The sequence below is a fragment of the Staurois parvus genome, unplaced genomic scaffold, assembly GCF_062004578.1.
Source record: "Staurois parvus isolate SC_StPar_1 unplaced genomic scaffold, SC_StPar_1.0 ptg000151l, whole genome shotgun sequence".
NCBI classification, from domain to species: domain Eukaryota; kingdom Metazoa; phylum Chordata; class Amphibia; order Anura; family Ranidae; genus Staurois; species Staurois parvus.
In genome coordinates this window covers 18,550,975-18,565,104 of record NW_028317947.1, presented here as the reverse complement: position 1 = coordinate 18,565,104, position 14,130 = coordinate 18,550,975, and the positions used below count along the sequence as shown (strand labels likewise).

The 14,130-nt window shown below is 39.9% G+C and overlaps 1 protein-coding gene across 1 annotated transcript in view; it reads left to right on the top strand.

Moving 5' to 3' along the window:
* The first annotated feature begins 2,551 nt into the window (after positions 1-2,551).
* The window catches only part of C1QL1 (complement C1q like 1), a 91,366-nt gene continuing 79,787 nt past the window's right edge, over positions 2,552-14,130 (top strand). The window contains exon 1 of the mRNA XM_089674573.1: positions 2,552-3,830. Coding sequence (XP_089530699.1) covers positions 3,222-3,830 — 609 coding nt within the window. The 5' untranslated portion in view covers positions 2,552-3,221. The remainder of the gene's footprint in view (positions 3,831-14,130) is intronic.

Genomic DNA, 14,130 nt, shown 5'->3' with positions numbered 1-14,130 from the left:
CAAGAAGTTAATTATAAACAGTGTAAGTACATGAATTTGTCCTGGTATTGGCCTCTTGTAGTTCCTGCACAGCAGGGCTAAAGTGTGAGAGGAAGCAGCATCAGGAGATAATATGTTCATGTACTGAGAAGAGGCATACTGATAGGAGGAGAAAGCAGAGTAATATAGAGATGAGCTCATTGCTGTGCTGCTTCTCCTTTCACCTTTCACTGTCCATTCACAGGTTGGGGTTAGTCCAGGGTGACCTAGGCTCAGAAGAAATAAGTTGAATGATCCTGGCAATCAGACTGAGGAAATCTAGTGGCAGAAAAAAGTACTGTGGGTTGAAAGTGAATATTGCAGCAAAAGTTGGTTTTGCTACTTTATCTTTTAAAGGGCTATTTATTTTATCTTGTTATTTTTGCCTGGATTTCTACTATTAGAATACAAAATCTTTGTTGAAAATGTCCATCCATGCATAGGTATCATCACTAGAGACCCATCTGTTGTTGTAGTTAAGCTGCCATAACCAGACCTCACCCTCGGTAATGTTTGAAGATACAAGTCACCGGTCTTCACTGAGACAGGCTCAGCCTGATGGGCACCTTATTACATAAACCTTTATATAGACACTAGATGCAGGCATGGCTACGCCTTTATATTACACTACACAGTGGGGTTCTCTTTTGCATGTTATATAAACTGTGAAATTAGAAAACTCAAGTGGGTGTTGTATTGCTTAGAGGAAACCCAGAGTGTACAAGGAAAAATGTCACCAGCACACCAAGGATTACCAATATGGGTCCAAGAGTTTTAATAAACTATCACATAGTTACAGCAAGGCAACGTTTCGGAGTCTCGCAGGACCCCTTCATCAGGCATGTGACCTTTGGACCCATATTGGTGATCCTTGGTGTGTTGGCGACATTCTCCTTTGCTGATTTTGTTCAGTTCCAGCCGACGGTCGCTACAGCACCCACTTATACACACAGCCATTTTTAACGCAGGAACGTGTGCGTTTGGATTGTACGCTTCCAGAGTGTACAAGGTCACATTGCAAGCTAATATTGAAACATTTACCTGAAAGTAATCATTTTATGTGACCTTACCATTTAAACTTACTTGCTATTCCATATTCTGATTATCCATTTTAAAATCAGACGTTTAAAGTGGTAGTAAAGTCTGGTTTAAGATATCTACCTATGGGTAAGCCTATAATAAGTCTTACCTACAGTGACTATCTCCTAAACATGCACCATTTAGGAAATATTCACATTTGCAGAGGCTAGTGATGTCACCAACGCATGCGAACTGTGCTCTCAATGGACGGCATACAGGAGTACGCCATCCATGGAGAGAGCTGTGCCATGACCGTGACTCCTGTGCACATGCACAGGAGTGATGTCATCGCGACCCATCCATTCGAACAGCTGGAGCCCACAAACCTAGAAGGAACACTACGGACTAAGACTGGGATGTCATTAAAATTAATGTAGATACAATATTCTGAAGCGTAAAAGAAAGCCCAGTACAGTCAGGATCACAGTAAAGAGTGCGTTCACCAGGAAAGTTACCATTGCTGCTGTTACCATCAAATAGATGAATCCATTTTCTATGGAGCTTCTGGATTAAAATTCATGTGCAAGTAAAGGCAGGCATCCCAATACTTTTGGCAATATAGTGTATATATATATATATATATATACTACAGTCTTAGTCCGTAGGGTTCAATATTGACAATTGGTGACTTCTGCGCACTGTCCAATTCAGCGCTGACCCCGCTCTGTCATTTTACGTGGCCTACTGCTTGGTGGTTGAGTTGCTGTTGTTCCCAGTTGCTTCCACTTTGTTATAATACCACTAACAGTTGACCGTGGAATATTTAGTAGCAAGGACATTTCACGGATGGACTTATTGCACAGGTGACAACCTTTCATGGTATCATGCTTGGAGTCACTGAGCTCCTGAGAGCGACCCATTCTTTCACAAATGTTTGTAGAAGCAGTCTGCATGCCTAGGTGATGATTTTATACACCTGTGGCCATGGAGGTGATTGGAACGCCTGAATCCAATGATTTGGAGGGCTGGCCCAATACTTTTGGCAATATATTGTATATATAGGAAGCTGATATAATGAGAAATTCAGTTACTTTTACTAACTGTATGTGAAATACATTTTTAAACATCATAACCAAATTTAATTATGTTAATAATATCTGTCAGGTGGTCAGCTTTGAAGGCTATCTGTAGATTACTGACATATTTTAATTGTATATATATATTTCAAAATGTATATATATAAAAAATGCATTTGTTTTGAAGTAACCTTTATTGTCGATTGTTTGCTTTCTCTTCTGTAGTGCTTACATAAATATGATATAAAGCTAAGGTCACCTACCCATACATAGATCTCAAATCCAATTTTGACTTCTTTAGAAAATATGCTCTAAGGTGTATGTACCTGTGAGTAAACCCACCTGAAATTATTTCCAAAAAAAGCTGCATACTGTTATTCAACCTGTAGGGGGCAATGCTCTGTCTCATATATATAAGACTCCTATTGCACACAGCATTCTCTCACAAGTTACATTCCCCGCTGCCTTTTACTGCTTTGCCTCAGCAGCTTTCCCCTGTCTCGTAATCTCCTTCTATCTGGCTTTCTCTTCTGTCCCTCTTCGTCACTGCTGCCTCTTCTCTGTCTGTTCTCTCTACTTTAATCCTTTTATTTTTAAGTATTCACATTCACCTGCTCCCCTCCCCTCTTCTCTGCATCCTACCCACCTTCTTATCTCTCTTCTACAATTCCCTTTTTATTCTTAATCTTTGCTTTCTTCACTGTTCTGTAATATATCATCCATTCACTTTTTTTGGTGTTACAGTTTTCTCCCATCTCTTACATTTTCCTTCTCATTTCTTTCTGAAATCCATTTTTACTCTTTTATTTTCCTGAAGTTCTGTCAAGTTCTCACCATTCTGAATATTCATCCTTTTGTGCTTTATATTTATTTAACCTTCTTCTGTTTTTTTACTTTTGTTACCTGATCCTGTATTTTGCTTTTTTTGCTACAACGCTGCATTGTGTGTCTCCTCAAAGACCACAAATCCTGTTCTCCGGAGGGGCCACTTGCCTCCCCTCCACAATTTCCGGCACCATAGCTCCCCCCAGCCGTGGGTCCCCCCGTCCCTTGGCCCCATTCGGCCTTGGGAGGAAGACTTTGGTGGCAGTGGCAATTGGAGTAGTAATGGTGCTAATTTTGGTAATCCTCATTCCAGTGTTGGTCAACTCTGTGGGCTCCGATGGCCACTATGAGATGTTGGGCACTTGCCGGATGGTGTGTGACCCCTACCTTGCTAAAGCTGGGACAACAACCACCAGTACTAGTATTCGAGCCGGCACTGGAGCTGAACCTTTAAGCGACAGAGGACAACCAGCCCCATCAACTTTAGTTCAAGGTCCTCAAGGAAAGGCTGGACGTCCGGGAAAGCCAGGACCTCCTGGAGAGCCTGGGCTACCTGGCCCACCAGGTCCTGTAGGTCCACCAGGAGAACGAGGAGAACCAGGCAAGCCTGGACCAGCGGGACTGCCAGGAGGTGGAGTGACTGGTGCCATCAGTACAGCTACATATACCACCGTTCCACGTGTGGCCTTCTACGCTGGCTTGAAGAACCCCCATGAGGGCTATGAGATCCTAAAATTTGACGATGTGGTCACCAACCTTGGGAACAATTATGATGCTGCAAGTGGACGGTTCAGCTGTACAGTACCAGGCACCTACTTCTTCACCTACCATGTCCTGATGAGAGGTGGGGACGGCACAAGCATGTGGGCAGACCTCTGCAAAAACGGACAGGTGAGTGTGCCGGCATTGGCACTTTTCAGTTTTAACAGTGGAACATCTGATTTGCTTTAAGAGTGCTTGGGTAGAACATTAAAAACTGAACAACAAACCAATGTTAACAAACTTGCTTGCTAATCTCCTATACCAAGGCTGATCAACTTTTGACCCTCCAGCTGCTAGGAACTACTATTTCAAGCATACAGTTCTGATTATTATACACTGCATTGGGTTTTTATATATGCACTGGCATCTATGCACAATAATGCAAGCAAAGCTGCCTTACCTGAGCAAGAAAACATAAACATGTAAATAATTCAAAAATTCAAAATGTAAAATTTAGTATGCGTCTTTTGTGCTGGCGCTGTAAGCTCACATAAATGTGAGTAAGAGTGTCACCCTCTTTTTTAATTAAAGAAAGAGTTGTATTAATTTATATACATAGATAATGCAAAATTGAGATGGATAGATAGATAGATAGATAGATAGATAGATAGATAGATAGATAGATAGATAGATAGATAGATAGATAGACCCTATGGAGAGATAGATAGATAGATAGATAGATAGATAGATAGATAGATAGATAGATAGATAGATAGATAGATAGATAGATAGATCCTATGGAGAGATAGATAGATAGATAGATAGATAGATAGATAGATAGATAGATAGATAGATAGATAGATAGATAGATCTAATCTTTAATAGCTTGAAATAATTCCCCGGAGACACTTTGCTGCTTAACTATTATATCCATGCTCATCTTACACCAAATCATCTCATACGACTAAAATGAACTACATAACTTACTAGGCTATAATGATAGAATATTTATCATCGCCAATTAATAAAGTCTATATAAACAGTTAAATGATTTTTTGAATTGCTGTTATTTAATGAATATAACAAAAAGTCTAGGAAACAATACTAGGCAAAGCAAAAAAAGAAGCATTCATTTGCCGGGGGCAAATACCAGGATCAAAAATTTCCAGGGACAGTCCTTCAAATCAAAGTCCCTACAAGTCAGAGACAGCTGGCAACTTTACAATTGGAAATTTGGCTTTCTCCTTCACATGCAAACTGCTAAAATGATTTAACTGTTGAAACGACATCCATCTACGTGATTGAAATGTAGCTTAATTAATTGGTGTTTAGAATAAAAAAGGACTGATTGAAAGCTAAAGTGGCAGCAGAACACAAAACAGAAGGGGGGAGAGATGGAGGGAAAGTGCTTATATTGTTTTTTTTTTTTCCTTTCGGAATTAGCATTGATCCTAGAACTGAACTTGTGTACAATCCCTTCTGGAGCGATGCCCTGATTGGCACTATCAGAATTAATTACCATGAAAGAGCCAGGCAGCCTGAAGGGAGAATGAGTAATGAAGATGAACTAAGGGGGCTTTGAACTTATACAGGGCAGTTGCATTGCAACCGTCACAATGCATTAAAGGGTCTTGCGTCCCAATAGTACATTATGTATTGTGGTGACTGTTAGCCTGTTAGTGCCACCTTAGCACTGAATCATGCAGATCTTTGAGGCACGCGAACCGTGGTCACAATGGGTGGCTTATTAAATTAAGCGCCCAAGGGACAGTGGTTTTCTCTACTCCAGCGTTTACGTTTTAAATCACCCAGAGATAAAAGTGAGATAGCTTCAGTGGAGCAGAGAAAATGAGTTTACCCACAGGAAAAGAAAAACTAGCAGCCTGGAGCAAGGTAGACAGTTAGCACATGGTAGGAAAGAGAGTTTGCCTAGAGACAGGGGAAGAAGACCTGAGAAAGCAGAAAGAGCCAGCCAAGAATGCAGGAAAACCAGTGTGTAAAATATGAAAGATATCAAGGTTTGAACAATGGATATGGGTAAGACTAAGGTAGGCAAAACAACCTTCACTTTGAACAGAAGACATTAAAAAAAAAACCTAACCTTAAGAAAGGAAAAATTGACGTACTAAAAGTCGAACCTCAAATATGAGTATTTTATACTTTTTTTTTTGAAGGTTCTCCTTCTCTGATCATCTCAAGGCCAAGAAATTGACGCAACTTGGTTGACTTGGTCCAAGAGACAAAATAATTCTATTTGTCTTCCACAAAATTGGAAGAAAGTAAGACAAGTCAAAGAGACAACTATGCCTAGGAGAATAGCAACGCTTAGGCAAAGAGCCAGGACAGGAATACATGCGACTTACAACAGTAGATGAAAGTCATCTTTGGAGATAAAGTGCCGACTCGGGGAGCAAGCATTGGATTAGAAGCAGACCATAAGGAGTGCAGAAGAAACCAAAAAGAGACACGTGGAGAGATAGAATGGGCTGAGGTGGGGGGAATAAGATGATAAAACCTCCAAGACAAATGTTGATCGGAGTCAAGAGACAAAGTTAGTATAGTGTCATGAAGCTTAGTCTGAAGGTAATAAGAAACATACCATGTTGGATCAGACAAATATACAGTATGTGACAGTACAAGTTAAAACTTTCAGATGAAGGGTTCCTTTACTGGAGGTTTTGGCTTTTTGCTTATTGACTATAATACATTTATGCAGTTGTTAAAAAAACTGACTACCGTATGCTACTTTGATAGAAAAAAAATAAAAAAATAAAATTAATTAAAAAGTAAATACATTTGTAAGATAAGCAAGAATATGACAAATTTAATGCTGCAAAGGCCAGCCCAAATAAATATGGATAACAGAGATAAATATCCTGTGTTGTACTACTACGTCTACATGAAAGTCGCTAAAGGGAACAAGTAGCTTTTCCTTCTTAGCACCAAGAATTATGTAGAAATCTAACTGGGATGGATAAATAATTATTTAGTGTAAGTCTAGGGAAGTAAAAGTATTGAAGATAACACCACAAGGTTTCATGTTTTTGAATCTTCCATTAGTTAGCCAAAATCTCCCTTTAAGTTTCCAAATAGTTTTTAACAATGTAAGCTGTATAGATGAAATTTTCTTTGTTTTGGATGAAGTAGGAAAGAATTAGAATACCTATCAAAGTTTATATTGCTGTTTGGGTGGTTACTGTAGATTTCCCTTCTCTCTATTTCCTGATGACTATAGTTACTGAGACAGAAAGTGATAGGAAATCCAAATTCTAGAGTTGTCACCAGACCAGGAAGCTGGTAGAGATCTTCCAATGGGACTCTTGTTCTAGGAGCTCCCTTCAGTTGGTTGTGATTTACTCTTGCATCTTCAAGACAGGAAGTGAAGGAAGTTACCCCAATGATGCACATACAGCAAACAATAAACGTACATGTTTTTAACCCTTTCATACTTTAATCGAAATTTAAAAAAAAGTCACTGTGGATATTCTATAAAGTGCCCAAAGCGTGTCCTTATTTTGGATAGAGTGGAGAGGGATTAGAGCTTCTGTCAAGTCTTACTGTCGTTGGAAAAATTCCTTCATTTCCTGTCTGGTAAAAATGATGTCCCCAGGACAAAAAGTGAACAGAACTCTCTAATGACAGCAACACAAACAGAATTGAAAATGTTTTTTTTTTACGTTAAGTAGAAAAATGCTAAAATCACAGCTTTTTATTGTTGACTGTTTTCCTGCTGCAGATTTTCCCTTACTTCCTGTCTGGTAAGACCTTGTCCCCAGAACAGAAAACTCTCTTATAGAGACTTAAATCGCCATAAAACCTGACAGGAGTCCAAACAACCCCCACCTTATTGAAAACGAAAATAAAAGGTTTGGGATATAGATACACTTTAAGTTTCATTATACCGCCCAAACTGGGAGCATAATGGGACAAATATCCCTGATTAGTAAAGCGCTGCGTAAACTGACGGCGCTATATAAGTACCTGAAATAAATAAATAGGACAGCATGATAAAGTCAGCAGTAAAAAACATGCGATAGTCATGTGAGTAGGGCAGCAGGAGACAGCCGTAGACTGTTCAGAGCAAGATGATGTACCAACGATAAATGTTCAGAGCGCAAAGTTCTGATCCAAAGAAGGTTGATCAGATGATCCCAGAAAAGGATTGTGTAAAATAGTTCACAGCAGTTTGGTCAGTAGGACATACTGTAGGCCAGTGTAGGTTTTGGAGACAGCACAGACAAACATCCTTGAGTTAAAAAGCATATATAGCCCAGAGTAGGGCAGTGTGATGTAATATAGAGTGTGACAGTCCATAGTAGGGTGGTCTGAGATTGGTCAGAGAAGTATAATATGTGATAGGCCAGCATAACAGTTGTGGAGTCAGTTGTAGAAAAATAGATGTAGATATAGTCTAGAAAGGGACAAGATGAAACATTAGTCCACTTTGGGACAAGGAATGCCAGTCCAGTGTAGGACAGGGGGGACTGCAGGCAAGTATGAAGCAATAAGATCTCTGTCTCGTCCCGTGTGGGACAAGAGTAGTAGGAAGCAACAAGACCTTTGTGTGGTTGTGTGGGACAAGGGCAGTATGACGCAAGGAGACCTCTGTGTGGTCCTGTGTGGGACAAGAGTAGTAGAAAGCAAGAAGACCTTTGTGTAGTTGTGTGGGACAAGAGTAGTATGAAGCAAGGAGACCTCTGTGTGGGACAAAAGTAATATGAAGCAAGAATATCTCTGTGTGGTCTTGTGTGGGAGAAGAGTAGTAGGAAGCAAGAAGACCTTTGTGTGGTTGTGTGGGACAAGAGTAGTATGAAGAAGGGAGACCTCTGTGTGGGACAAAAGTAGTACGAAGCAAGAATATCTCTGTGTGGTCCTGTGTGGAACAAGAGTAGTAGGAAGCATGAAGACATTTGTATGGTTGTGTGGGACAAAAGTAGTATGAAGCAAGAAGACCTCTTTGTGGGACAAGAGTAGTAGGAAGCAAGAAGACCTTTGTGTGGTTGTGTGGGACAAGAGCAGTATGAAGCAAGGAGACCTCTGTGTGGGACAAAAGTAGTATGAAGCAAGAAGACCTCTTTGTGGGGCAAGAGTAGTAGGAAGCAAGAAGACCTTTGTGTGGTTGTGTGGGACAAGAGCAGTATGAAGCAAGGAGACCTTTGTGTGGGACAAAAGTAGTATGAAGCAAGAATATCTCTGTGTGGTCCTGTGTGGGACAAGAGTAGTAGAAAGCAAAAAGACCTTTGTGCCGTTGTGTGGGACAAGATTAGTATGAAGCAAGGAGACCTCTGTGTGTGACAAAAGTAGTATGAAGCAAGAATAACTCTGTGTGGTCCTGAGTGGGACAAGAGTAGTAGGAAGCAAGAAAACCTTTGTGTGGTTATGTGGGACAAAAGTAGTATGAAGCAAGAAGACCTCTGTGTGGGACAAGCGTAGCATGATGCAAAAATACATCTGTGTCTTGCAAGTGTAGATAATTGAAAAGTACATTAGAAATAAGATTTCACATCTAGAACAAACTAGTGCAAATAAGTCCAGATGCCTGTAATTGGCTAGTTCAAATCCAGCCACTCCAGAGGAACGGAAGCTCAGCCAACCCAAAGATCTTGAGCTTCTGCTGGACCTTCAGCATCATTAGAAACTACTATCCCAGGCGAACAGCATCCAGAGGCAGAGAGAACCACAAGGGAAGAGGTCAAATTCAAACAAGAACTAACAAATTACCAAGCCTGATAGTTCTTTTGTAGAGAAAAGTACTTTATGAATGTATAAACCCCCCTTGAATGGTATCAATTCCCCATCCACATCTCTCATCTGTCTGACTGCCAGGCAAATGTATTGCTTTTACACTCACAATACACTGCGGTCTTCTCAGAAATGAAGCAGTAGTGACAAGCACATTGAGTAAAACAGCGCTGATTGTGTAATATGGGAAATCTATAAAAATCATGCAGTTGCAATGCGTAACATAATACAACAATGAAAGAGCAATATAAAATGTAATAGACCATACCTAAAGCTATTTAGCACAAAACATGCTCCTCTTTATAAATGATTTTTCCCTAGCTTTTGGGGCTATAGCAAAAAAATTGTGTCTCCCTGTGAAAATGACATTTATAGATAGTGTAGAATAGATAGATAGATAGATACTGGAGATAGATAATATAATAAAAATAAAGTTAGAAGTCCAAGTCAAATTTGTTTCAAATAACTTTTTTTTTTGCTAAAAAAATGTCCCATGTATAAATTACTTGTGTATAACTACCTTTTGTGGCCATTGTCCTAAAGCTGGACACACATTTCCATGGAATTGTACAATCTCTTAAGTTAAGACACAAATGGACATAAATGTATTGGTTCATATAATAGACAAAATGTTCATAAAAAGGGAGCAGGGATGTATGAAGCTGTGATTTAGCAGATAGATTATAAAATATTGAATTAATAAACAGATTGCATAGGTGGATTCACACCTCTCAATCTCCCCTTTTAGCCAATAATTCTTACATTTTGATTTTTGTAAAATTCCACAATTGAATGACACCCTAGGATTGTAACACAAGGGGCCATATTAAAGCATTTTTAAATACTCTTAGAAATTTAAAAAGATAGTCTACAGTAACATGGGAAATTTTCATCTTTAAAGTGTTGGTTTGCCAAAACTATTTTATATATTCAGCTATATCTAGTGATACTAATGTTTAGTAGCATGCATCAGCCATTCTCAGCCAGGGTTCTGTGGAACCCCAGGGTTCCTCCAGGGGTTGCTTGGGGTTCCTTGAGCCATGGCTGATTGACCTCCTATCTGATGATGCCTGTATAGTTCCAGGGCAGATGCCACTTAGCAAATCCAGAAGTACGACACTATTGATCTTTTTAGTTGTCTGTAAAGGTGGCATCCGATCATCGCCGTAAGTAAGGTCATTTTATTTCATCATCCCCGATAAATTATTAGTAGTGGATCCTTGAGACCTAAAAATTGTTTCAAGGGTTCCAATAGGGTAAAAAGGAATCAATAAAAGGACAGCACAAATTTTGAAAATGCACCATTTAATACAGCTGTGTCTTTTTTGAAAACATCTGAATGTATTGTTGCATACAGCTAACATAAGTTCCTGAATCTGTCTTGATATTGGTCTGTCATCTCCTGCACTACAGATCTCAGACAGGGAACATGCTGACAGGAGGAGACGGCAGAGTGCTTCTGCTCCTTTATTGTCCAATCAGAAAACTGCAGATGGAACACTACTTTATTCCTTGACTCTTGCAGATGTACAGTATGTGTTACAGAAAAGTGGTTGGAGAGAAATATAAATATTTGGGTAAAGAACTGTATATGCAGTTTATATAAATCACTTTTAGGTTTAGCTAGTTGCCTGGCGTTCAGGTTGAATTAATAGTAGTTAAACAGAACAGCTATTAGTATGATTGGGGTCACTTAACAGTGAGTGGTAATGAATTCATGTAATATGTCTTGTCCCATATATAAAATGCCTAAAGGGCTAGGAGCATTCTGTTGAGTGACAGGTGCGCCATTCAATTGTAAGTGAAACCATTGTAATTGAATAGCACAAGGAATGAATTGCTCGCTCTGTACCCCAGCACTAACCGACTTAAACCTCCTGCCTAGCATCTACCCAGCGCTGGCGATACCCTCCGTTTTCCAGGCCTCCTGCTAATAACTCTTTAATTTATCCTGCTTGCTCCCTTGAGAAATACTTCCAATCCCATAAACGGTATTGTCAACAATCCAATAAGGAAGGCAAGCAGACAAGAAGGCCAGGAACTAATAAAAAGCAAGAGTCATTGCAAGTTCCGCACAGGGTTAAAATGAACTCGGCCAATCGAAGGAACACCTACAAAAAATATTGAGCGGTTCCCTCACTTTGGTCAACCATATCGTTGGTGGTACAGATGCGTTGTAAGACTCCAATGACGTAAGTCGTTACACAGGGTTGTAGAATGGTATCCAATGCAAATATCAATGTCTAAAATAAAAAAAACATCATATTTACATATATTCATATTTCATTTTATATATATATTTCTCTCTCTCTCTATATATATATATATATTTACATTATTTTTTTGTAATATTATTATTATTATTTTTTATTTATTTAATTTAACCAAATTGGATAGCTTTTTAAATTATTCAAAAAGTTCAGAGGTGTTGGGTGCTGTCTTAAGATATCTGCTGTCCTACTGTGGCAAAGAACATAAAGTGTTAAAAATGAAAACATTCAACCATTGTATATCTAAAGCCAATCAAACTGTGTAATGTGTCACCATCCTAAAGAAGGACTGATGTCCACAAATTCTTACCTCCTTTCCAAAGATCTGTTGTCCACAAGCACCCCTGCCAGCACAACATTCTGTATTCAGTTCCTGAGTGATGGATCTTCAGCCGTCTTGATTGGCTGACGCATGGGCAGCAGTTCTGTTATCCTGGCATCAAGGCACCTTGTCAAGAATGTACACTACGCATGCGTGGCTCAATGTACATTTTAAAGGAGACTGCAGACAGGCAGTTAAGTTTATTAAATTGTAGAAGAGACTTAGAATATCTCTTCTACAATAAAGAGCCTGCCTGCTTGCAGTTTTTTACTGTTTACCTTTTTATTTTGTTTTAAGACTTTGCTGGGGGGTCTTTGCCTTCCTCTGGATCAACTGTGGGTGTAGGATTATAATTTTTTTTTTTTTTTTGGTTGAACTGGATGGACTTTTGTCTTTTTTTCAGCCAGACTATGTAACTATGTAACTTATTCATGCTGCGACTAGGTCTTGCCACAATCCAACCATATATAAGCAAGCCTTACCCATTTCACAAAGCTCCAGCTTTTCGGAGAAGCTTGACATCAAAACTAATCTACTAAGAAGGAGACAATTTATGGGTTTGCTGGTCATTTTTGGCTAATTTGGAATTGCTTCCAATTTTATGACAAGATGACAAAATGTCCTTTGCAGTTATTCATGATAAAAAAATCTCTTTTTCTTTTCATTTTAATTTTCATGGATAAGTTTAGCTAAGACCTTGGTGATTAGAATGGATAAGCAGATAAGATGAAAGAGAAATGCATTAAATGTACTGTACATTCATTGCTTGGTTTCCAGTAAAAGACTATGAGCTGCTTTTTAGTGAGGGGTCCATTTTATAGATGACCCAGTGTATGTAGGACATGGGAATACATCCAATTCACTATGTCTCAATGCTGGCACATGTTTGAAAGGTCTATTTCCAAAAAGGTCAAGGTTGAAAATCAAATTTCTATTGACCTCAGAGCTGTTTTTCAGCTTGAAGTGATTGGGGACTTAAACTCATGACTCAGAAACATTGAATCTACACAGACATGGTTATTGGAGGGGAAAACAGTGGTACAACAAGTTCTGTTGGTTCCAAAGGTGTATAAACATGTAATCTGAGGGGAGGGGAGCTCTTTCCCCCAGGACAAGCCTTCATGGTCCATAGGCTGGCTTCTTCCAGTTCACCCAAAAGACAAAACACAGGGATCCTAGATCACAAGTAATCCAGGCAGAGCTCAGAGGTATGTGATCCATCAACCATCTTTACCTTTACCTAAGATACAGGACTGACACCAGGCGAACCACCCGCACAGACAGAGACAACTTCAATAGGGTTTGATTAAAAATTAACTCCATAAGAAGATTAAACTTTAAAGTCTTTCCAGTAACAACCAGAAACCTTTCCAACAAAGTGGAATAACAAGGTCCATCCAATAGGGCAACATTTTTCTCTTTTAAGTATAGCACTACCCCGTAGGAGTTGGTGAGTTTTTTTTTATTTTGCTTTTATTAAGGGGTTTTGAACTTGGATAGGGTTGAGGGTTGTATGGTATGCCCAAGGAAATTGCAACTTGAGGACAAACTCCTTAGCAACTATGTACACGTCCATAGACAAGGATTCTCTTCTTGGAGAGCTTTCTAGCCCTTCTGGTGTACCACCTCCGACCCCAGATGAAATCTCTTCTTCACCTAGCTATCTGAGGGAATCCCTAGGCAAGGGCACTCAGAAACTGACACTTTTACATCAATAGTCCCATATGGGGGCTAGTCAGGTTGCCCACCAGAATGCCCTCTCCCCTTATCTGGTACAGGGTATGTGGGATTATTCATTCAGTCTTCTCCTGCAAGCTTGTGGGTTGGTGGCTGCCCTCTGGCCTTATGCTGGGTTGGCTCCTTCCCTGCTTCCCAGGCTGTTCTCTCTCAGGGAAAGGTTGAGGCTGAGAGATCCTCCCTTCCAGCTCCTGCCTGCAGGGAAGCCCCTCTCCTGGGCCCCCCTCCCAGGCTCCACACTCCAGGCTTTACTCCATCTTCCACCCGACACTACTCCTCTGCTGACTAGGCTCTCTCATATTTAAGGGCTGTCCTGACCCCATGCCAAACCTTCTGCTTGAGGATTGGCCAAGATCCCTTAAGTATGCAGATCAGCCCCTCCTCACCCACACCCACTGCCTTCTAGAAACTTCTCAAG